Source organism: Mustela erminea, chromosome 3 (genome assembly GCF_009829155.1).
Source record: "Mustela erminea isolate mMusErm1 chromosome 3, mMusErm1.Pri, whole genome shotgun sequence".
In the NCBI taxonomy this organism is placed as follows: domain Eukaryota; kingdom Metazoa; phylum Chordata; class Mammalia; order Carnivora; family Mustelidae; genus Mustela; species Mustela erminea.
This window is the reverse complement of record NC_045616.1, coordinates 97,643,951-97,666,524: the sequence shown is the minus strand read 5'-3', so window position 1 is coordinate 97,666,524 and position 22,574 is coordinate 97,643,951. Positions and strand designations below refer to the sequence as shown.

Below are 22,574 nucleotides of genomic sequence, written 5' to 3'. Positions count from 1 at the left end.
AGTTCAGTCTTCTGAGCCCACTCACTGCCCCTTCCCACACCCCGGGTGCCTGTGTTTTCCAGGCACCTCTGTTCTGTTCCTTTCTCTGATTAGTCAATTCCTGTCCAACATTTAGAAGCCACCTCAAAAGTCACCAGTCCTTTGGGATGAGCTTCCTTGACTTGCCATTCTTTTAACCACTGTCCTCACAGCCCTAGCTTGTGCTCTTACATCTGTCACACTGAATGGCAAGGATGTCTTTATAAGGCAGCTTTACCTATTACAAAATAGGTCTTTTCTTTTCTGGTTACCTAAAGGTATGAGTGTATCTTTTTACATTCCCAGCACCTAAAAGGTGCCAATCATTCAATGTAGCACACACTGAAAGATGTAATGAATTTGTGTGTGTGTACATGTGTGATATGTGTATGTTTGTGTAAGTGTGTGTAAGAATCATTTCATCTGGGTAAAATTGGTAGAAAAGATTGTAGGCTAAAGAAAGTAAGTCTTACAATGAAGTTAAGATCATTTTTTCAGAGATGCAAAATAGGAGTGTTGCTAATGATGGATGAGGAAAAAAAATTTATGCAGTTGAATAAAAGGTTACTGAATCACAAATTTTTTTTTTTCATGAAGAGAAAAGGTAGGTGAGCTTTTCTGATACAGAGAAATACATGTTTTCTTTTTCCTTCTAATTGCTGACACATTGTTATCGTCATTGTCCCATAAAGGATGGAATATAGGGCTAAAGAAGAACTGAGATTAAATATGGAATAAAGAAAATTTAAAAAAGGAAAGATCTGGGGTGCCTGAGCCTCTGCCTTTGGCTCAGGTCATGATCTCATGGTCCTGGGATCCAGCCCCGCATCGGGCTCTCTGCTCAGCAGGGAGCCTGCTTCCTCCTCTCTCTCTGCTTGCCTCTCTGCCTACCTGTGATCTCTGTCTGTCAAATAAATAAATAAAATCTTTAAAAAAAAAAAAAAGGAAAGATCTTTTAGTTTTCAAGAAAGTTATTAAGATGCTTCTAGTCTTTACTATGTTTTAAGGATTAAAAACACCAGATAGTTTTACAATGCACCCAGTATGCAGATCAAGAAAGGGAAAAGATATAAAGACTGAACTGGAATGACTTGGGGTATCCAGTATATGAAATCACATGGTCTAAAAAATAATTAAATTTAATGGAGTAAACGGTCTCCTTCAGTTCTGAGTCCCTGGAAAGTGAACAGTAGAACTACACAGAACAAGTTTTTTAAAATTGGATAAATCAAAGGCAAAAAACCCCTCAGTGATCATTTCTTGTTAGAAGAACCACACTAGGATGGTGCTTCTGAATTTCAACAAGACTGTAAAAAATAATTTGTATAAAAGTGAAATTAAGTAACTGTAAAAAGGTCCGCCTTCATCATGTTCACCAGGCAATTCTGGGACCAACTTTTGATGTGGTTACAGTATTCTTGTATGCTGGAGGAGTTTCAGCAGAAAAACATCTGTCACGACAAATGGATTAATATTTTCTGTTTTGACATGAGGCCTTCCCAAGGAAAAAAATGTCTCAACAGCGTGGTCAAGATTTTCTGCTCCACATTTCTAGGACTCTAGACACCTTTAATAGCTGTTTTAAAATTGGTTGCCAAAGATTACAATTTTTGTAGACTCTCTTTAAATTCAGTAGAAAGTCTCTTGTTGACATTTGGAAAAAAGATTAAGAGTGCACTGAAAATTCTTTGACTGGTATAACATTTCTGTTAGTGAAAAACCCCATGTTCCTAAATGCTTTGTTCCCACCATTCTACCTTCAAATCGATTCTGATGGTTCAGTGAAGCAGCTGTAGGTAGCTCTATGTTTAATTCCGTGGGTGAGCCTGCCGGCCATGGTTTGCATTTACTGTCCTGCTATAGGGTCTGGCTCGGGTCTTAGACTGAGTATTTCGTGGAGCCCAGAACAAGTGTTAACCTTACCGATGCAGTTCTCGCTTTTCACTTCGTACCCCGGGGGACAGATGCATCTGAAGGACCCCTCCAAATTCTGACAGGTACCAGGAGAACAAGAGCCAGGGAGAGCGACACACTCATTAGTATCTTTAAAGAGAAACAAGACAAAAAATGACTTAACTATGAGGTCCTTGTTGCCAAATGATGTTAATGTGAATTCAACTTGGTCTCTCTGATCTGTTGGGTCACTATGGACAACATGCCCTAAGATACTCTTCTGCCATCTTTCATATTACTCATTTGGCAAGAGGCTGGTTTTCCTGGGTTGTTTCGTTTCCTTTTATGGTGTCATGGATAGCCCCAAGCTCTCTTCCAATGAAAACATTTCAGACAAGCCATTCCCAATTGCTGGTGATATTCCTTACACCCAAATTTCCCATGGTATCTTATATTGGTCAAATAATCAGATGATCAAATGAAATGTTAGAGGGTTTCCAAGTGTGTGTTGGCGGGGAGTGGGGTGGAAAGTCACATCATTATTTAACAAAACAACACAAAGACTGTTTACTTGGTAGATAGTTACCTATACAGTTCTTGCCATCTGGAGTCAGTTCATAACCTTCATTACATAAACACTTGAAGGAGCCAATTTCATTGAAACACCGCCCATTTCTGCACACCTGACCAAAAAAGGAGCTGCATTCATCTATATCTGTAAGCAAACGGGAATAAGCTTTTCAGAAAGAACTCTTACACATATATTATTACATGTTCCAATGTAAAAACATATTCACTGCCACACGTTTTCAAATACACTTCACTGCAATCCTCATCAACACAGAGAAAAACAGCTCCCAGTGGAAGCAGTATGTGACTAATACAGTCATGGAGATCCCTACTATATTTCAACCCCAAGTTTTGATATTAATAGAACTCAAATTTATAGCCAGATAAAAACTGAAGGTTTATGGTGAAGTTCTCTGTTCTTTTCAATTTTCTTTTCTTGGAGACCAGACGGTATACACACTTAACCTGATGGCCCAGTTTGCTGATGACTGTACGTGGAGATAAGCTGACACTATTCAAAGCACAGATAATAGAGCATATTATATATAGAAAAATCAATTATATTAAATATACTCTAGAACTGCTAACATGTATTTTGCTGACAAAGTAAAGAACTTGAAAGAAAAAAAATCTTAAGTTTCAGCAAAACGTAGGGCCAACTGCATTGGAGTAATTACTCAATTAATTATTGTAGGTTTCTGAAGGCTGTGTTTAGATCAGAGCCATTATCGGTGTCTTTAGTTCTCCCTGGTTGTACAAAGGGTCTGAGAAATTATTGATAAGAAGGTGGTAGTTGAAAAAAATGTCGTTAGCTCTAAATTTTTTCACAGTGGCAGAATTTGGGAAAAAAATACAAACAGGGGTGCTTGGGTGGCTCAGCTGGTTAAGCGTCTGACTTTTGATTTCAGCTGAGGTCATGGTCTCAGGGTCCCAAGATCGAGCCCTCCATTGGACCTCATGCTCAGCACACAGTCTGCTTGAACACTCTCTCCCTCTGCTCTCCCCCAACTCACATGCACATGCACATGTGTTTGTGCATGAGCTCTCTCAAATACATACATACATACATACATACAAAAACAGAAAAGAAAAACCAAAACTGAGAGAAGCCTGTGCTGGCATAAATCAGAGGCTGGAGGTGGTGTGAGCAGCACTGGTCTGGAATGGTTGACAGGCAGTGTTGCTGTCACATACCTTACGGGACCATGTGAATGAAGGAATGTCCACCATGAAACACCAGCACAGTGCCTTGTGTATGGTAAACAGACATGTGCTCAGCATCTGTTCGTGCTTCCTCCTGCCATGCTCTCCACTGACTTAAGGAAACTCCCCTACTCATTATTAATTCTTGTTTTAATCATTGTTGTTTAGGGGCACACAATAAAATTCTGTACCACGCATAGCAGACACTTCCACTTTCCTGTGAAAATTTACGGTTGTTCAAAATTGAAATCAAATAGGTTTCTGAGGGCTAATGTGGAGACGTAGCCCCAATCCCCCCTCTCTGTGGGAAAAGGAATCCCTCATTTCAAAGGCTGACAGAAAATGAAGTTTAAAGACGCAACATGTTTTTAAGTTGGACACTCTGTCAGTATTTGAATATAAAACAAGAATAAATTATAGGAAATACTTGCAATAGCACTGAAACAATGACAGGTCTATATCTGATCCCATTGAAGGGGTAGAAACCACCCTAAACCATAGAGCAATCCCAGCAGATTTTCTATTATCTGCATGTCACCCCTCCCCCACACTGACCGAATGACTGACTGACAGAAGTACTTGACACAGCAGACTGTCTTGTGATTACTTAAACCAGTACTACAGCTTTAGTTAACTGGAAATTAGTCAATGTTATTACATATCTTTCATCACCTATTTGTGTTTTAATAATAAAACATCTGATTTACTCTTTGGATTTATTCCTTATTTCAGTATACTGTGCCAACAGCAAACGGTAGCCACAGAGGACAGAGTACTTACCCAGGCAATCGTTATTATGAGTGAGTTCAAACCCTGGGTAGCAGAGACAGTTGTAGGATCCAACCGTGTTTTTACAAGTTCCATTCCCACATGGATGTCGCTCACACTCATCAACATCTACAAAGAAATAGTGGCTCCAAGGAATTCAATTTTTAAGCAGCAATACAGAGCTGGTTACACATTTACATTTTTTTAAAAAAAATACTGACTCACTTAGATTTTCCTCATTTAATACTTAGGAACCCGTGTTCATTTTAGGGAAATGAGTATGCTAAGCCAGCATTCCCTTAATGCAGATGCTTTAATGAATGGGTTTGCTTGTCAACTGTAAGGAAACCAATTGTTTGAAACACTAAACAATTTGTTCTATTCAATCATTATCAACACAACTCCCTCAGAAATTTGCACACCCTAATCTGATCAGTATAATAAAGGTAGATTTCAGTTTCCTGAAATTAATTTTATGAATTAATAGAATCCAAATAAGAAGTCCACTAGAACTCAGTATTATTATAAGCCTTTAAAAAATGGAATTAAAAATATATTTAGAAAGGTCATCCTCATATAAGAAAACAGATTCCCTAGACAATGAATTCTAGGCTCTTGGAACTCTTCTATGCAAAAAAGGGTACTGTTCCTTAGAAAGAAAGCTTTGTTTAAGAGAGGTTATTGGGGCACCTAGGTTCTCAGTGCCTTCAGCCGCCTTCAGCTCAGGTCATGATCTCAGGGGCCTGGGATCAGCCGCATGGGGCTCTCTCCTCAGTGGGGAGCCTGCTCCCACCCCCATCCCTCCACCCACAGCCTGCCTCTCTGCCTACCTGTAATCTCTTTCAAATAAATCTTTTAAAAAAAGAGATTATCAAGGAGTCTCACTGACTTTTTTTTTTTTTTTTTTTTGGAGTCTCGCTGACTTTTATCATAAATTAATTATTAGGATTGAGGGCATGTTTTCTCCATATGAATTTCTGAATCAAACCTCAAATATTTTTTAGAAAAAATCATGTTCTCTCTCTCACAGAGTACAGCCAAGAGAAGCACGCATGAGCAAGCATTCTCAGAAAGTTCAAGCAAAGAGTGCTAGATCCTCCATTTGTCCCTTGTACAAGCATCCCCTGGAGAGTTTTCCCCACTGCCACAGCTGAAGTCTTACAAGGCCAGCAGATGGCTAGTTCTCCAGGTGGTCCTTGAGGTATGGATGGGTCATAAAGGAAACTAGTCCTGTAGTACTGAAATCTGATTTACCATTCATACAGGTAATATCTTCAACTCCAAAATAGCAGATGCACGAGTTCAGCTTTTTCTAAACCGAGAAGGTGCTAATTATAAATAGCCAAGTTTTCAATTTAATTTTCCTCTTTCAAATGCAGTGCATGGAGAACTCTTTTGCCTGAGATACAGCCTGTTGTTGACATCAGATTGAAGGATTTACGCTGAGTTCCCAGATTGGGCTGCAAGGTGGCCAGCCCATCCACCTTTCAAATCTCCTCATGTGTTGGCTCAGCAAGTACTTACTGAACACTATTACTGCTCAGCTAACCATTACACAAGCTACTGGAACATTTTAGAGTTTTGTTACATTTGCTTCTAAACATGCTTTTAAGAGTTAAAACACAAAAGCAGCCAGTAAGTCCCATGTATTCAGTGATTTGGTGGAAAAGCATATAAACGTACATATGTGTGTGACAGTATTTCAATACTGTTGCTCTTACTACTCTTACTCCCTTATATTCTTGCAGCTGGAAATGTTTTCTGAGCAGGAACAGAGAAGGGTAAAGGATAGCTGGTGACTGTGGTGACTTCCACAGAACCCTGAGTGTCCCAGAGTGCTTGAGAAGCGTGTGAAGGCATCTGAGCAAAAAGGTTGTGAACAGTGAACCAAAGAACATACTGTGGTGTGTCCCTGCTCACAAATTTTCCATTGAATAAAGGCATAAGCCATTTAATAGAGCTAACTTGTTGTGAGACTGTTTCTGACAAGAGGCATGGGAGTTACTCACAGCAAGTGGCCAACCTGTAAGCTCTTGGGAGTCTCAATTCACTGCCCTCCTGAACTAATGTCCTCCTTCTTACCCATGCACATAGTCTGGTCCTGGGACACCTTAAAGCCATTGTGGCAGATGCACTGGTAACTTCCTTGCAAGTCAACACATAGGCCATGACTGCAAACATTAGGAATTTCTAAACATTCGTTGCGATCTAAAACAAAAATAAAACACATGTTACACATGTCTGATTTTTATTAAGATTCCTTCATATTTTCACAGGCCTGTTTCTAGAACCCGCTATTAATTATTACAGACAGGCTGAAAATGAACCGTAACAACAGCTGAATCAAAAGAAGTGAGGCCTGAAAATATCCACGACTTTAAACAAAAACAAAACAAAAAAAAATTGGGCCATTTTTCTATGCTGATTAGTATCTCAAAGATACTATTTTATTTTAGGTCTAATCCTAGGAAAATCCACTGAAGGGATTTTTTTCCTCACAAATTAATCTAAAATATATGGCGAAATAGATTCAATAGGAACGAAAGGATTTATTTAGAAAATCTTGTCAAAATTCTCTCTGAAAATAGGTTACAAGAGGAAAGCATGGCCAGCTGCTTGGAGGAGGGCTGGGGAGGGTGCGGGGTGTGGCCTCTCACCTACGCAGGCTCCATTGGGGGAGAGCTTGAAGCCAGCTGCACACTCACAGCGGTAACTGCCCGGGCTGTTGAGGCAGTCTGCATGCCGCTGACACAGATTGTCACCGTTGCTGCACTCGTCAATGTCTGCAAGAGTAACAAGGCCAAGGTGAGGACCTCCTTATTGCTTGAGTATCACCTTCACTTCACTTCACCCGTGTGGTGACCCACTCCTCAATACTGCTCAGTACCTCAGAAGACCCTGTACAAATCAGGAGACCATCTAAAACCCATTTGTGTCCACTGAATTCATCTGGCTGAGGGTCATGTGTCATTCGGATTACCTTCGCAGACCAAGAGCAGGTCATTGTAACTGAACCCCGTGGGGCATTCACAACGGAAACTGCCAATCTGGTTGATGCACACGCCGTTTGCACAAATACCCGGGATCTCTTTACACTCATCAATGTCTGAAAGTAAACAGATTCAGTCACATATATGCAGTTCTGCTTAATATATTTACCATTAAAAACCTTGGACAGTGCTACATGTATGCTGGAATGAGAACACTCACTCAGCATCACAAAAATAAATTCCAGAGTGCCATGAATGATTTTTTGGTTTACAAAAGCATACAGGCCACAAGATAGAATACTTTCCTTTGAATAGTGTTGTAGCCGATCAACTAACACCAAGTGATTTTTAGTGTCAATGTACCAAATAAACTTCTTAGGGAATCAAGCTTCCTCTTCAAGTTATGTTTCAGGCTCCCCTAATAATTGCTGCTATTCATCTAATGAAGAAAGCTAAGTTTTCCTAAATTATATTGCTTACTTTATCTTTGAGGGAAAAAAGTACAATGAACAATAGAAAGAAATTGAACAACATTCAGAAGAAAATGATTTGTATAACTGATAATTCTGCAAATTCCTAAGTAGATCAGTAGGAAGGGATCCTGCAAAAATACACCAAAAATGTAAGTATATAGTTATAAAAAGAGCAACTAAAGGGTACAATAAAATGGATAATTTAGAGTCATGTAATACAATATTCATGAGAAGAAAAACTCAGGTGTTAGCTTGATATGTATGAAATCTTGAGACAGTCCTACAACGATCATAACCCAATCACCAAACTATGCTGACAGAGTAATACCCTTATTAACACGGTAGAGGCTATAAATGTGTTAGTTCCTTCCTGTCTAACTGTACTAGATCAGACTCCAAATTATTGTATTTTATGGCACTTTAAGCTTTAAAAACACCAGAGAAACTTTTACAAAATGCTACCTATATATATTAAAATAAAAATAATCTGGAAAATTTACCAACAGCTTTTCCGGTGTGAATGTCAAAGGTGAATCCAGGGATATTTCCACATATGGTTTTAAAGTCAGCTTTAAAAGATAAAGCAAATACACTCTTAAAATTCTCAAACTCCTTTCAAATAACATTTTACATACTTGTACTGACAAATATATTTTATATTACTCATAACGATATTTTAATCTCAATTATATTTACTCGGTATTACCAGCTTCTGCCAGAAGCAGATTCTAGTCATTCTTTACCATTATTACCCTCAGTAACTTTTTAATGCTCTGATGTTAGAAGTAAATATTACAAGATTCAAAATATTTACTGTAGGCATTTAAATTCTTTTGTTCTTTGGATATGCAGATCTTTAATAATGATCTAATTTATATACATCAAAAAACCAGGTTAAAGTACAAATTTAAAAAGGGATTACAGGTTGCATCGGGGTGGCTCAGTGGGTTAAAGCCTCTGCCTTCAGCTCAGGTCATGAACCCAGGATCCTGGGATCAAGCCCCACATCAGGCTCTCTGCTCAGCAGAGGGGCCTGCTTCCCCTCTCTCTCTGCTTGCCTCTCTGCCTACTTGTGATCTCTGTCAAATAAATAAATAAAATCTTAATTAAAAAAAAAGGGATTACAAATTGCACAAAAGCACAGGCATGCAAAAATAGTTGTCCTAGTCTGAAACAGATGAACAATGAATAATGAATGAGACACTAATTTTGTCTCTCTCTCTTTTTTTTTTTAAGAATTATTTATTTATTTGTCAGAGAGAGAGAGCGAGCGAGAGCGAGAGTGAGCGCACAAGCAGGCAGAGTGGCAGGCAGAGGCAGAGAGAGAGAGAAGCAGGCTTCCTGCTGAGCAAGGAGCCTGACATGGGACTCAATTCCAGGACTCTGGGACCAGGACCATGACCTCAGCCAAAGGCAGTGGCTTAACCAACTGAGCCACCCAGGCATATCATCTCATCCTTTTTTTAAAGATTTTATTTATTTATTTGACAGAGAGAGATCACAAGTAGGCAGAGAGTTAGGCAGAGAGAGAAGGGGAAGCAGGCTCCCCGCTGAGCAGAGAGCCCGATGCAGGGCTCGATCCCAGGACACTGAGATCATGACCTGAGCCGAAGGCAGCGGCTTAATCCACTGAGCCACCCAGGCACCCCATCATCTCATCTTTTTAAACATAAATGTCTATTTTGTTGGAATGTGAAATTTGACGCATCAGAAATAATGCACCATAGCATAAAATAGACTAAAACAGTAACTCCTATCATATAATTCACCAAGCTAATAGAAGTTTAAGAGAATTCTCATTTTTTAAGAAGCAGATCACTTCTGATGCCCACGGCAACACACATGAGTAAAACTCCTGACAACACTGTTAGGTAAAGCACGGAGAGTAGACCATATGTGACATGCTATCAGGGAGGGGCTCTGTGTGCTGCATCCACCAAAGCTCAACTCAGCACTCACAACATACACAGAGACACATGACAGATGCTCGATTCAGTAGTTTGTAAGAGTCTGGTGATGCATAAATTGTAACTTATATGCGTCCTCCCATTTACTATAGAGCCATATGAATTAGTTACTCTCATTTCTAATTTATCATCTATTCTGTATATGAGGAATCAGTTTCAGAAAGGAGGAATCATCTACATGAGGTCAGATAATAAGTGGAAGAACTTGAATATAAATGCAGACATGTCCTCTTACGCCTAAGGCCTTTACTTCTTACAAAAAGTGATATTTAGGGGCTCTTGGGTGGCTCAGTCAGGTAAGTGTCCAACTCTCGATTTTGGCTCATGTCATGATCTTGGGTTCAAGGGATCAAGCTCCACATCGTGCTCCCTGTTCAGGGCGGAGTCTCCTCTGCCTCTCCCTCTGCCTCCCCACTGTGCGCTCTCTCCGCCCCCCCCGCGAAATCAATAAGTAAAAACAACAACAACAATAAAAAACCAAAAAGTGATATTTAATTCCCCAACCCAGTGACCTTCAATTTCTAACTGATGGGAGTTTTTAAATTACAGAATCATAAAAACATTTCCATTTGTTTTTTTCGGAGCACAACTACGGCAAGTTAGTTTAGAAAATCCATTTATCCACTGAATCAGAGTCCCCAAGAAAGGATCCCTATGTCACTTTTCCTGTTTCTCCTTATTTTCATTTCATTACTGCATTAATTATAGCAACACATTTGAATATGTGTTCCCTAAGCAATGTTCGGCAACAAACAGGGTCTACAAATATTGAAAGTAACTGTCTACATCATAAATGAACCTGAATAAGCAACAATTTTAAGGCATTCATTTTCTTTTTGCTCTCATAGCAATTTATTATCTTCTAGTTTGTGAGAAAAATTTTACCATGTAAAGACCAGTTTTATTTTCTGCCTAAAAATTTCAGGTAAGTTTGGGGGAAAACAGGGTCCTGGGATTGAGACCCGCATTGGGCTCTCTGCTCAGCAGGGAGCCTGCTTCCCTTCCTCTCTCTCTGCCTGCCTCTCTATTTACTTGTGATCTCTGTCTGTCAAATAAATAAATAAAAATCTTTAGAAAAAAGAAAACATGTTGGCTATAGGCTGCTTTCATGTGAGGTCTGCTCTTCAAATCCGTTTTTGGGGGGATTTTTTAAGATGGAAACGAAACAATACCTAGTGAATTTGATGGACTTGAAATTACCACAGGTTTTAAACCAAAATAAGACACCTTCCAAGTTGACCACAGTGACACATGACAGTTGCTCAGTAAGTACCTGCCTGATGAGTAACTGAATAATTCACCAGAACACTATAAAATAATGAACTTAAAGGGACCGATGCGCTACACATTCACTCTTAAGCAGCGGGGCTTATTTTCAGGATCTAGATGCCTCCTCAAAAGATACCTCAGAAATTTGTATTTGAACCCCAAAAAGGGCCACTTGGGATATGGCGTCCTATGCCCTATGATGCCTTGGGTATTCTCAGAACAGAACATGTCTGGTTTTAGCACACAGTGGCTTGGACTCAGCTGTCACACACACATGTCACCAGCTGGGCCTGCAGCAGCAGCTCGGCTGTGCGCTTACCTGTTCCTGGGGTCGGGCACGGCTCGCACGGTTTGTTCCAGGCTTTGCCCACATTGTATGTGCAGCAGCACATCCTCTTTGTCACATTAAAAGGCAGTTCGTTCTCACAAGTGGTTCCGTTATAGCTTCGGTAGCAAAAGCTTTTTCGCATGTCTATGTAACAGAAAAACAAGCCCACCAGTCAGAGCAGGAAGCAGCTACTCATGAAATCCATGTACCTGGAGACACCAAGCTTTCTTGATTAGTAACTCCGAAGTACTTTTTAGCCATGTGGAGGCAACTTAAAATATTCCTTTAAGTTGAACATAAATCATGCATAGATTAACTTCGATCTCTCCCATTTTCAGATAAGTGATTTCCATTTATAATTTTCTTGGCAAACAAAATGAACAGATACTCATTTCTCTACTCAAAGGCACTGATTTAATTTTTAAAGTAATACAATTATTAAATTTTAAATTTTCTGTTTGTAAAATAATATTCCCCTGACATGAATGGAAAACAAATTATTTAGAAATAGGTAAGTGTCACACTGGATGACATTTTGTGTCTCAGACTCGGGCTTTGGATCATGGAAATACAGATCTCAAGCCCAAATGAATGATGCAGAGCCACAATTTTATAAGCCTGTGGAATAGTTCATCATTCATAAATTCTTAAATTGCCAAATTTTCTGAACAATCCTACTGAGTCCTGAGTGAGTGAGCATGTCACCTCACCCCTGTCCAAGGCCTCACGTACCCATGCAATTGTGGCCTCCATTGACCTGCATGTACTCAGGTGGACAGATGCAGGTGTAATTCCCCAGTGTGTTGTAGCACGTCCCGGGCCCGCACACGCCAGGGTGTGCGAAACACTCGTCGATATCTACAATAGGCAAGGAGACACATTAAGTCATACAGCTATTGTATCATGAATTTACAGCATTTAAGCTACTAAACAAAACATATGGCTGATTCCCTAAAGCCATACTTCAAAAAAATTTAGAATTTAAAGCAGTTCTACAGAAAAGACCCCAAAATATGCATTGACCTGACACGAAGTATGTCTTTTTTTAAAAGAAAAAAAAAAGCCAATATTCAAAAATCGAGGTGATCAGAAGAAATTTTTTCTGAAGTGGCAAAAATAATACAAAAGGCACCCATATTCCTGCCGCCCCCAGCCCAACACCCTTACACAGAGTGCCCACCTGTGTGACTAGGCACTGATCACCCTGGGTCTTCAGGCACTCATATTTTTTTAATTGAAATTTCATATTCTTCAAATGGAAGTGTTATAATGCTTGCTGTCCTCTTCTGTCATTTAAACTAAAGTTTAATGCTAACTTTAAACTGAAGGCAGTTAGGAAAACCTTTATCTTTTTCATAAATTTGAGAGCTGACATACATCATCACATTAATTTCGGCTGTACAACTCAGTGATTGGACAAGTTCTTATGTTATGCCGTGCTCACGACAAAGTTACTGTCTGTCCTGTTCCATCACTATTTCAATATCAGTGATCATACTCCTTATGCTGTGTACCTCCCTCTCCCCTTCACCCATCATGCTAACGCCCTCTGGCAACCATTAGTTTGTTCCCTGTAGTTACAGGTCTGATTCTGAGGAAAGTCTTACTCTGCATAGCTCCCTTCAAATTAGCAGCCATTCAGGGATTCTAGGAGTGCAGCTGATGCTTATTCTCCTTACAAAACCACATTTCTTCTAGAAACATTTATCTAATGTGTTCTAAAGGAAAGGTTATAATGGAAAAAATTATATTTGCACGTTTAATGTTCATTTTTAGAAAAACTTATTCATTCCTTCCATAAATAAACCCCAAGAGTCTTCTGTAAGTTAGAACCTGCAGCTAGAAAGATGACTAAGATGTGGACCTTGCGTCAAGAAGTTCCCTGTCTAGCAGGAGACAGAGAAGTGAGGGGATAGAAGCAAGAAAGGCATCAGCATCATCTTTGAACATCTTCATACGATGCCTCCTGACATTTAAAAATTACTGAAAAATAGTAACTTAGTAGTTGCATTCTAGTTTACCTACTTTCTGTATGTAAAATAGAACTCTTATCCATATTTGATCTAATAGCTTATTTGATACTGATGTTTTCACATGAATCCAGCTTTCCCCATTTATAATCAATCCATGCACTCAGAGAAAAATTGCAGTAAATTATAGCGTCTAAGCTGTAAATTAATTTATCTCTCACTGTACAACTGAGCAGCATGGCTAGGACAAGATAAAAGTTATGAACGAGGCTAACAGTAACTGTGTTCTAAAGAGTGCTAACAACTTGAAGGTGTCCATGCAGCTCACCTTCACAGATGCGGGTCTCCTCGCTGAGGTAGTAGCCTTGCGGGCACTCGCACTGGAAGCTTCCAAAAGTGTTGATGCAGTTTCCACCCTGGCAGAGACCTGGTAACTCCTGGCATTCATCGATATCTGCGGAAGGACAGACAGCTCACTCACAGCAAGTACCACCATCAAGGTTTCTGTTAGAGCCCTCCCATGTGTGATGCTGTATGACCTACAGAGACTTCCATGCCTTATGTTTCTTCTGACCATGGATAATTTGCTTTGTCATGCAAATTTGCTAAAACCCAAGAAGACCGGTTAAAGCAAGCTGGGGACAAGAGTTTCTCTGCAGAGCAATCAGACATCCAATCACTGTCATGTGTCCTATCTTTCCCAGTTACCAGTGGTTCTTCCGCAACCTGGTAACCAGCGGTCCCACTGTCATTTTGCAAAATAATCTTATTTAGATTGCCCCACACTAACTTTTCTGCCAGCTTTTCTCTTTATATTGTTTAAATCTGGATGACAATTAGAGGTGCACTCACCTTCTAAGATGATTGTGATGGGGTTGGGTCTGAAGCCCTCACCTCCGGGACACAGGGTGTAATACTCAGCTACAAAACAGTGGGAGAGAAAAGATTTGACACCAGTGTTCAAGGGGCTGAGACAATGAAGAAGCATTTTGCAGTTGCCAGACTCAAAACACACTCTAAGAGGAGTAAACTCCATTCTCTAGTGCCCTTTCAAATACATTTAAGTCTTTATTACAGTTTACTTGAAGTAAGGTCACTACTTCACAAGTTACACATACAATAGAATAACAAAAACCATGTGTTTTTGGCTAAAGAAAAAAGCTTCTAAAACAGAAAGTTTAATACACAACTTATTTGGCTAGTTAATAAACTGACTCAACCATTCCCAAGTTTCATGGGTGTCTATCTAAGAACACATGTTTCAGCTACAGACACAGTCAACAGACTTGAGGAGTACAACACGTGTAGGAACCCTAACTACAACAATCCCTGAGAAGAACCAGGAATGATCTTTGTGATCCCAAGGAGGACTGACAATGCCACCATTCACACTGGAATGGGGTTAACAATTGTTTTTTCTTTTTATCATATCATGAAAAACATTAAAAAGAGAGCATTTCCAATTCCTTTTTTATCAAACCCTCTTTGCTGGTTCCAGCATCATCCCTGAAAGCAGCCCAAGGTCACACTCTTCCCCCTCACCGTTGCCCCCTCCCCCAGCACAAGAAGAAAAGGAGTGAGTCTTTAGCAGCCACTTTGTTCCCTGGCTCCTATGTGGAGCCCTACTCACTGCTATTGACAGGGGGACACGTCTCGCAGGGGTTCCCCCAGGCCTTCCCCAGGGAGCAGCAGCAGGAGGAACGGCTCACGCCAACCCCAATCTCGGTGTTGCAGGACAGACTCCCGTCTCCTCGAGGCCCGAACTTCAGGTAGCAATTGCCCACTCGGTTGTCTGCAGAGCAACACAGGAGCTTAAATCTTAGTAAGAATGCCTTTTTGGGGAGAGGCAATGCAAAGGATGAAATTCTGATTCTACACATGAATGTGAAACGTTCATCTTCACCTCTCACACAAAACAATCTCTTTTTTTTTTTTTTTGTTTTTTTTTTTTTGTTTATTTGACAGACAGAGATTACAAGTAGACGGAGAAGCAGGCAGAGAGAGAGAGAGAGAGGGAAGCAGGTTCCCTTCTGAGCAGAGAGCCCGATGCGGGACTCGATCCCAGGACTCTGGGATCATGACCTGAGCCGAAGGCAGCGGCTTAACCCACTGAGCCACCCAGGCGCCCCTACAATCTCTTGCTTTAAATCTTTTCAAGATTGTGTTGTAGGAATGAGTAAAAATGGGACTTTCCTATATTTAGAGATCAATACAGATCACAGACTAAATAAGATGATGAGAAACTGCTCATTTGGGGAACTTCTGGATCTTCACTAATAGGAATGAAAGAAATTTTTGTCATAATCAATTGGTATCATGAGTTTATCAAAATGGAAATAAAATCTCAGAGAAGTCAGCTTAAAGTTGTGTATCCTATCAAAGAAATAGCAATAACCCTATCTGCTTCCTTCCCGCCCCATTATCTGGTTTCAGTTCAGTTTGCACAGAGACCTTTGAGAATTTTGGGCAACGCAGTCAGTAACAACTTTAGAGAGGATACTTAAGACATCAAAGAATTTCATTCTTTCCCAGCTCTCGATCCATAATTATCATCTAGATCATTAGTTCCATAACTTCAAATCCTATGTTTTTGCTCAGAACTCTCAAATTAACATTTCTGTTTTTCATCTCTTCCCAGAACCCTAGGCCGTTCTGCCAGCTGCCTGTTTGATTTCTCCCCTTAGATATCCAATAGTTGCTTTAAAGTTAACTCATCTAAAATCAAACTCTTGATCCTCCTTCCTCCACATATAAAACATACTCCACTCCTCTCTTGGGTCTTTGGCATTTTCAATAAATACAGCTCCGTTTTTTTCAGTTGCTCAGGCCCTAAACCTTGGAGTCAGTCTTTGATTCCTTACTGTCATCCTGTATTCAATCTAGTAATAAAGTCAGTCACTTCCGTATCTGAAATGGGACCTCTCACCACTGCCCCCATCACCACAGTCTGAACCAAACCACTGCCACCTCTCTCCTGGACCACTGCAATGGTTTCCTAACTCAACTCTTGACTTCAGTCCTTGAGGTGATGACAGCTGACAGCGCCCCCCCCACCCCATACCCACAGTAACCCTTCAGAAGTACTTCCAACAGTTTACCTTCTCAGTCAAGAGTATAATCTCAAGTACTCAGTATGGCCTACAATGTAGCTTTCATGCCTGATTGTTCATGAGAATCACTTGGAAAGCCTTTAATTTCTTCCTTCCTTCCTTCCTTCCTTCCTTTCTCTCTCTCTCTCTCTTTCTTTCTTTCTTGTTTTTGTTGCTTAATCGCAGGTACAGAGAGATGAACTAAGCCTTGGTCCTGCTCTTACTAGGTTTGCATGCATTCATGCTTCCTCCTGCCCTTCCTCCGCTCTCTTACTTCTCCTCGTCCTCTAACCAACCATCTGAACATGTTTAATAATAACTTTACTTCTGTGTTCTTGTAAAATGAGCATTCTGGTTTTAAGAGCACATTTTAAATTTCCATAAATGGTATTTTGTCATAGGTCTCATTCCGTTTTTATTATATGCAATCTGTCAGCTCTATAGGGTGGCCAATTGTCATTCTTTTTCAATCTATCTACTCTCCAGAAATGGTTTTGAAGTCCATGCTACCACCAGTACTGTAGCAGTCAATGTCTTTACCCACGTCTGTGAATGGGTCTGTGAGTTTCTTTCCTTGCCACCTAGAGCCAGCGGAGAAACTGCTGGTTCACAGTATCCATATTCTTAGCCCCCCATATCAGGAAATTCAAATTTTTGTTACAGATTTTCTTGGTTTTGGAGAGATACATGACTGAGATGGTCCTATAAACACAATACCTGCCCTTTGGCTGCCATGCATGAACCTGAAACATATCCACTTTGTAAAAACTGATTATACATTTCAAACACATCTATAATAGCTTCCAGCTTAGCATTACTTTTCTTGCATCATTAAAACACAATGTCTGAAGACATTTTTGAAAACTGTGACAGCTCCTCACTTTGGTGATGAGAAGACAGCTGTTTTCTTTGCTCCATAAATTAAAAAAAAATCACTTTTGGATTTATCAACACCACTTAGGATAGTCATCTCAGTGATCTTTCTACATGACATATTTTCTTTTAATAGCCTTTGTCTAAATACCTGTACCTTTTACCTGTGTCAATTAAATTTGGGGTATAAAAGATTAGGAGGGATGACTCAAGTACTTGTTAAATACTGCATGTTGAGGTTCTTCCTACTAAGAGATGAGAATCATATTTCCTGTGTCTACAGAGGTCTACTATTCACTCACTCTTTGATTCTTGAATTTGAAAAATCTTATCTAGGATGTTGGTCTCTGAAAACTTGCAGCCTGGCATTTGGCTTCTATGATTAATTCCACCATCGCTAGAATCTAGACTGGAGTGTATGTTGCATTCATCTCCCGATCCATCTCCTGATCTACCTGACAACTGGGAAATGTTTTTCACGCCCTATTTTCTTTTCTTTGCCCATGGCCAGAAAGTGAAAACTTCTGAACTCTCAATTGTGTTCAATAGGTGCCTAAAGAAGATTCCAAATATAGTGACCCCAATGTTCTTTTATACCTTCTTGGAAGATGATGCCACCCCCGGAGCAACATAGTAAGAAAACTGAAGATTATGAAATGGTGGCATTTTTTTTACTATTATATCAATCCTTCTAGGTGATGGCATGATTTTCCACTTTATTATTTTCATCTTTGTTTTTAGCATCATTGGGCCTAACTGGTGAGTAATAATGAAATAAAACCTAAAATAATAAAATGGCAAAAAATTTTAGGACAAAGGGAAAACAAGATCATCAACATCTCATATTGCATCTTAGACTCAGAGGAGGGTCTAACGGGCCATTATGGTACTTTTAAGATACAATGAGCCTCCATTCTTTGGAAGACCTCTGAGAAAAAATAAGGCCATTAAATATCAAACCACACAAAGAAAGACAGAACTGCTCTACAAAGAAACTCAAAACCTAAACTGATGATATGCTGACAGTTAATCTGGGTACTGTTCTCCAAGAATCTTCTCTGCAAAGCTACCCTATCTTTACTTCTACCAGGAGAAGAGAGCGCTCCTTGAGATCCATGTTCCTACCAATACTTTATACCAACCAGATTGCCAAAGTTTTGTCAGTGTGTTAGGCATAAAGTGAAAGTTATACAGGTGTTTTGATTTATTCTTATTACTAAAGACTTTGGGCATTTACTCATTGTCTTTGTTTGCTTTGCAGTACTCTCTTTTATCAGCTGCCTGTTCATAGCCTTTGCTCCAACAAAGTTTTAAAGTAATACTGAGGCACCAATGACTCAATTTCTGGATGTGAAGTAGGCATCAGTAGATTTTGGCATTTCCAAATGGGATTTTACTGTGAAGCTTGGGTTGAGAGCCACTTTGCTATCTAGGCTGTCACTCCTTTTCCAACTCCTCTCTTTGTCTTGGAAGATAAACAAGACACAAGTAACCACACATATTGGTAATCTGGAGTCTGTTAGGGGAAAAGACTATTTTGTTTTCAAATTAATTACAGCAAATACTCACCAGAGTGCATTACCATGAAAGTGTGAATATTTAACTCTATATAGTTTTATTTCACTTACCAACACATCCCACACCAGTGGGGTTCAGCTGGAAATCCGGGGGACAGTTACACTCATAGCGACCAGGAGTGTTGACACATAGGCCATTCACACAGTTTATGGGATCTGCACACTCATCAATATCTAGGAAAAGCATTTGAAATGCCCACATCAACATCTTTACTTTTTCTCTGCACACTGCTATCTCCACAAATTTGGTAGAATCTTTGTAAGTTATTAAAGATCTCTGGGCAGGCCTCAGCACAGTGAAACAGAGATCAAATCCTTGGACAGATCTACAACAGGTTCTACAGATCAACCACATGGTATTCAGGACAGTATCCTTTAACTTCTTTAATAAATAATAATTAGATGTTGGGATGCTGAAGAAGAAAAAAATGTCATCATCTGCTTAAATGATACATGTATTTATGTACATACACATGCACACATTTATAAAAAGAAACAGTTTCCTAGTTTCATGTTAGATATTTAATACTAAGTTATTTATATAAAATGTATCAATCCCTTAGTTAAAAGTAAGTGTGTCAGAATACAATTTTTTTCCCAAAAAATACATAATGTGAAGTATAAAGCAGGCTAAGCAGAGGGTTGAGCAGAAATTTGAGGAATTTTTATACTTAGCACAAAATATTCACCTCAACTAGTAAGAACACGATCAAGCCCTTTACTGGCCATACCTGTGCAGTTCCCTCCGGTTCTGTCCAATTCATAACCATCATCACAGATACAATGAAACATTCCAGGCAAATTATTACATGTTCCAAACACACAAATATTTTGGAAGGAGCATTCATCAATATCTGAGGATTAAAAGAAATAATAATCTCTTATGTACAAATATATTTTGAGTTAATTTTTATCACATTAATAAATTTTTCTATCTCCCCAGATGTTTTTATGTAGTAAAATATTTTCTTTTTCTTTGACTAGGTAGACAGCAGAAATGGCAACAACTAATGTTCATCTATGGAACAAAGGTCTAAAAGAAGTATTTTATTTTACTGAGCATTTTAATTGTCTTGGGTTATACTCTACTTTAAAAGAGAAAGAATTTGCCTAAGGCATAAAAATAAAAAAAAAACACAACTAAATATGAACATGTCAATGGAATGAGACTGTGAAAAACTAAAAATGAAAATAAATTCCAAGATTCTAATAACTTAGTACAAACATGTCTTCTAAACATCCACAACATACAAAGTATAGAACATATTTTAAATATTAAAGATACCATTAAAATTATTTAACTTTTTTAAAAATGTTTTTTTATTCTGCAGTCTAATCTGTTACCATAAACTTAGTTTTAAATAGGGAAGTATTTTTTTTCTAATAGCATATAATAAGATCAACCATTGCTCTATGTTCTCACAAATTTCATTAAAATGTCTCCACTGAATTGAAGACATAAATTCCACTTATGAAACTCTTCCATGAAGATTTAATTCAATCAGTAAGGGAGAAGTTACCTTCCTCATGCATATGAAAATGAAGGCATATAGGTATGTGTCCAGCTGTAGTCATAACCTATTTTTCTACTTGCAGGAAGAAGATAGACATTTCTGTACACAAATGCCCTCAAACTCTGAGAAGGCAGGGCAGGCATCTCATTTTAGGCCAGATGAGACCAGTCACGTTAACATGCTGTCTAGAGACAGTCAGGAATGAACTTTAAAAAGTTCTGCTGGTCATTCATTACAGTTAAGGAATAATGAGTTCCAACTATATTAGATTTCAAATGTGGTCCAAACTTTGTTTAAAAGATCAACTGATGGAACTTCATTTTTCTGCCAGTCCAGCTTATCATTAGTGAGCTTGTACTGCTAATGTAAAGAGAAATAAATTGTTGGGGGCAAAAAAAAAAAATCAACTGATGTATTAATGTGTCTTTTTTTGTGGTGAGGCTATAAAGACAGTTACTCTCTTTATACAAATGAATCAGACTCATTAAACTAGTCTATGATTAAATACTGCTAATCTAGAAGTGAAAATGGAACTGTACTATCAGCCCTCTTCATATGCATTTTACTTCTAAATGAACTTTATTAGAAATAACTTCCATTTAAATAATGTAATACTTGGGTATACTTACACTTACACAAGTAAAGGTATTTCCAAATGCTGTCTTGTTTTATTTAAATTGATGCATACTCAGAAATTCAAACAATACAGAAAAGTGTTGATAGCAAATTGAAAACCAAGAAAATAATACACAAATAAGGTGGAAAAAGCAGAAGATCGCTCAGAAATCCATCCACCCAGAAGGAACTGTCATTGATGAACATCATTCCAAATACTGCTCTAGCCACAGTCACAGAGTAAAGCTGAAACAATTTCTATGCAGAAGATCAATTTGTATTTATTTCCATAGTTTCTGAGATACTTTTTAATGTTAAGAGCTGATAAAAAACACTAAAAGATGATGCTCTTTTCCCCTTATATTAAAATTCAAATATAATTTTGAGACGGTATTAATGGCTTCTGTGCCATGAATGATAAGAAAATTAGCATTTAGGGGTGCCTGAGTGTCTCAGTTGTTAGGCCTCTGCCTTCGGGTCAGGTCATGATCCTGGGGTCTGGGGTGGATCCCCACATCGAGTGGGGAGTCTTCTTCTCCCATGCCCTCTCTCCCTGCTTGTGGTCCCTCTCTCTGTCTCTGTCAAATACATAAAATCTTTTTTAAAAAATTAGCATTCACATATGCTTCCAACTTCTTTTTGTTAGTTCTGTAATCTTCACTTTTAAATGTTATTTCTGAAGCATCTAGTGTTGATTCTTAAAGGAATCAGTTAGTCTTTTACTGAAACTCTTAGATTTCTCTCTCAAATGGTTGTGCTGCACTTCTAAGTTTTTTTGTTACCCAAGAAAGGAGGGCACAGGTGTTTTCTCTGTGCATTATTTCACGTATGACAATATTTCTGCCTTTTGTTTTTATAACTGACTAACTGCGGAGGTAGAAAATCCTCTCCTGTGTCCTCAGGATTTTGTGGGCCTTGTTCTCGTGTCTTCTGGTATTGAATGTTTCGGTTTTGTTCGTGATGTTCCTTCTCCATCTAGAGCCTAACGAATTCTTCTCTATGGCTTAAGTGAACAAAAGTAAGAGGGCTAAATTTCTGGTCTTGGATTTACCTTTTTCTCTAACATTCAGCACTTCCACTTCAGGGAAATGTCTGGATGTTCAGTACTTTTCTCTGTTCATTTATTTTGGGCTCTCCACTTCAGAGACACTGATTATACCTCCATTTGTGGTCTTTGTCTTTTCTCTCATAGTGTTAAGCTCTTCCCCCTTTCTTGTTCTGACCTTTTTGTCCACCTCTTTTTGTCCATTCTCTATGCTGGTCATTATGTTTTTCTGCTATCTTTTCTGTTCTCTGCTGTGTCTATTGAGTAGGTCTCTGATTTTGCTGTTTCCCATAGCTCTGCAATCTCCCCTTCTGCCTTTTGTCTTTTCTGGTTTTTATAATCTCTTTGATCTTGTTCACTCATATTTAGGCTCACATTAAGGTCATCTATGGCACAAAGTACCTGTGGAAAA

At 38.9% G+C, this 22,574-nt stretch overlaps 1 protein-coding gene across 1 annotated transcript in view; it reads right to left on the bottom strand.

Moving 5' to 3' along the window:
* FBN2 (fibrillin 2) overlaps positions 1-22,574 on the bottom strand; it is a 252,722-nt gene that overhangs the window by 33,909 nt on the left and 196,239 nt on the right. Inside the window, exons 35-48 of the mRNA XM_032336836.1 lie at positions 19,720-19,842; positions 19,040-19,162; positions 15,080-15,241; positions 14,302-14,370; positions 13,778-13,903; positions 12,212-12,337; positions 11,471-11,623; positions 8,416-8,484; positions 7,433-7,558; positions 7,110-7,235; positions 6,535-6,660; positions 4,465-4,581; positions 2,498-2,626; positions 1,942-2,061 (exon numbers count right to left, since the gene is read on the bottom strand). Of these exons, the coding sequence (XP_032192727.1) occupies positions 1,942-2,061; positions 2,498-2,626; positions 4,465-4,581; positions 6,535-6,660; positions 7,110-7,235; positions 7,433-7,558; positions 8,416-8,484; positions 11,471-11,623; positions 12,212-12,337; positions 13,778-13,903; positions 14,302-14,370; positions 15,080-15,241; positions 19,040-19,162; positions 19,720-19,842 (1,695 nt within the window). The remainder of the gene's footprint in view (positions 1-1,941; positions 2,062-2,497; positions 2,627-4,464; positions 4,582-6,534; positions 6,661-7,109; positions 7,236-7,432; positions 7,559-8,415; positions 8,485-11,470; positions 11,624-12,211; positions 12,338-13,777; positions 13,904-14,301; positions 14,371-15,079; positions 15,242-19,039; positions 19,163-19,719; positions 19,843-22,574) is intronic.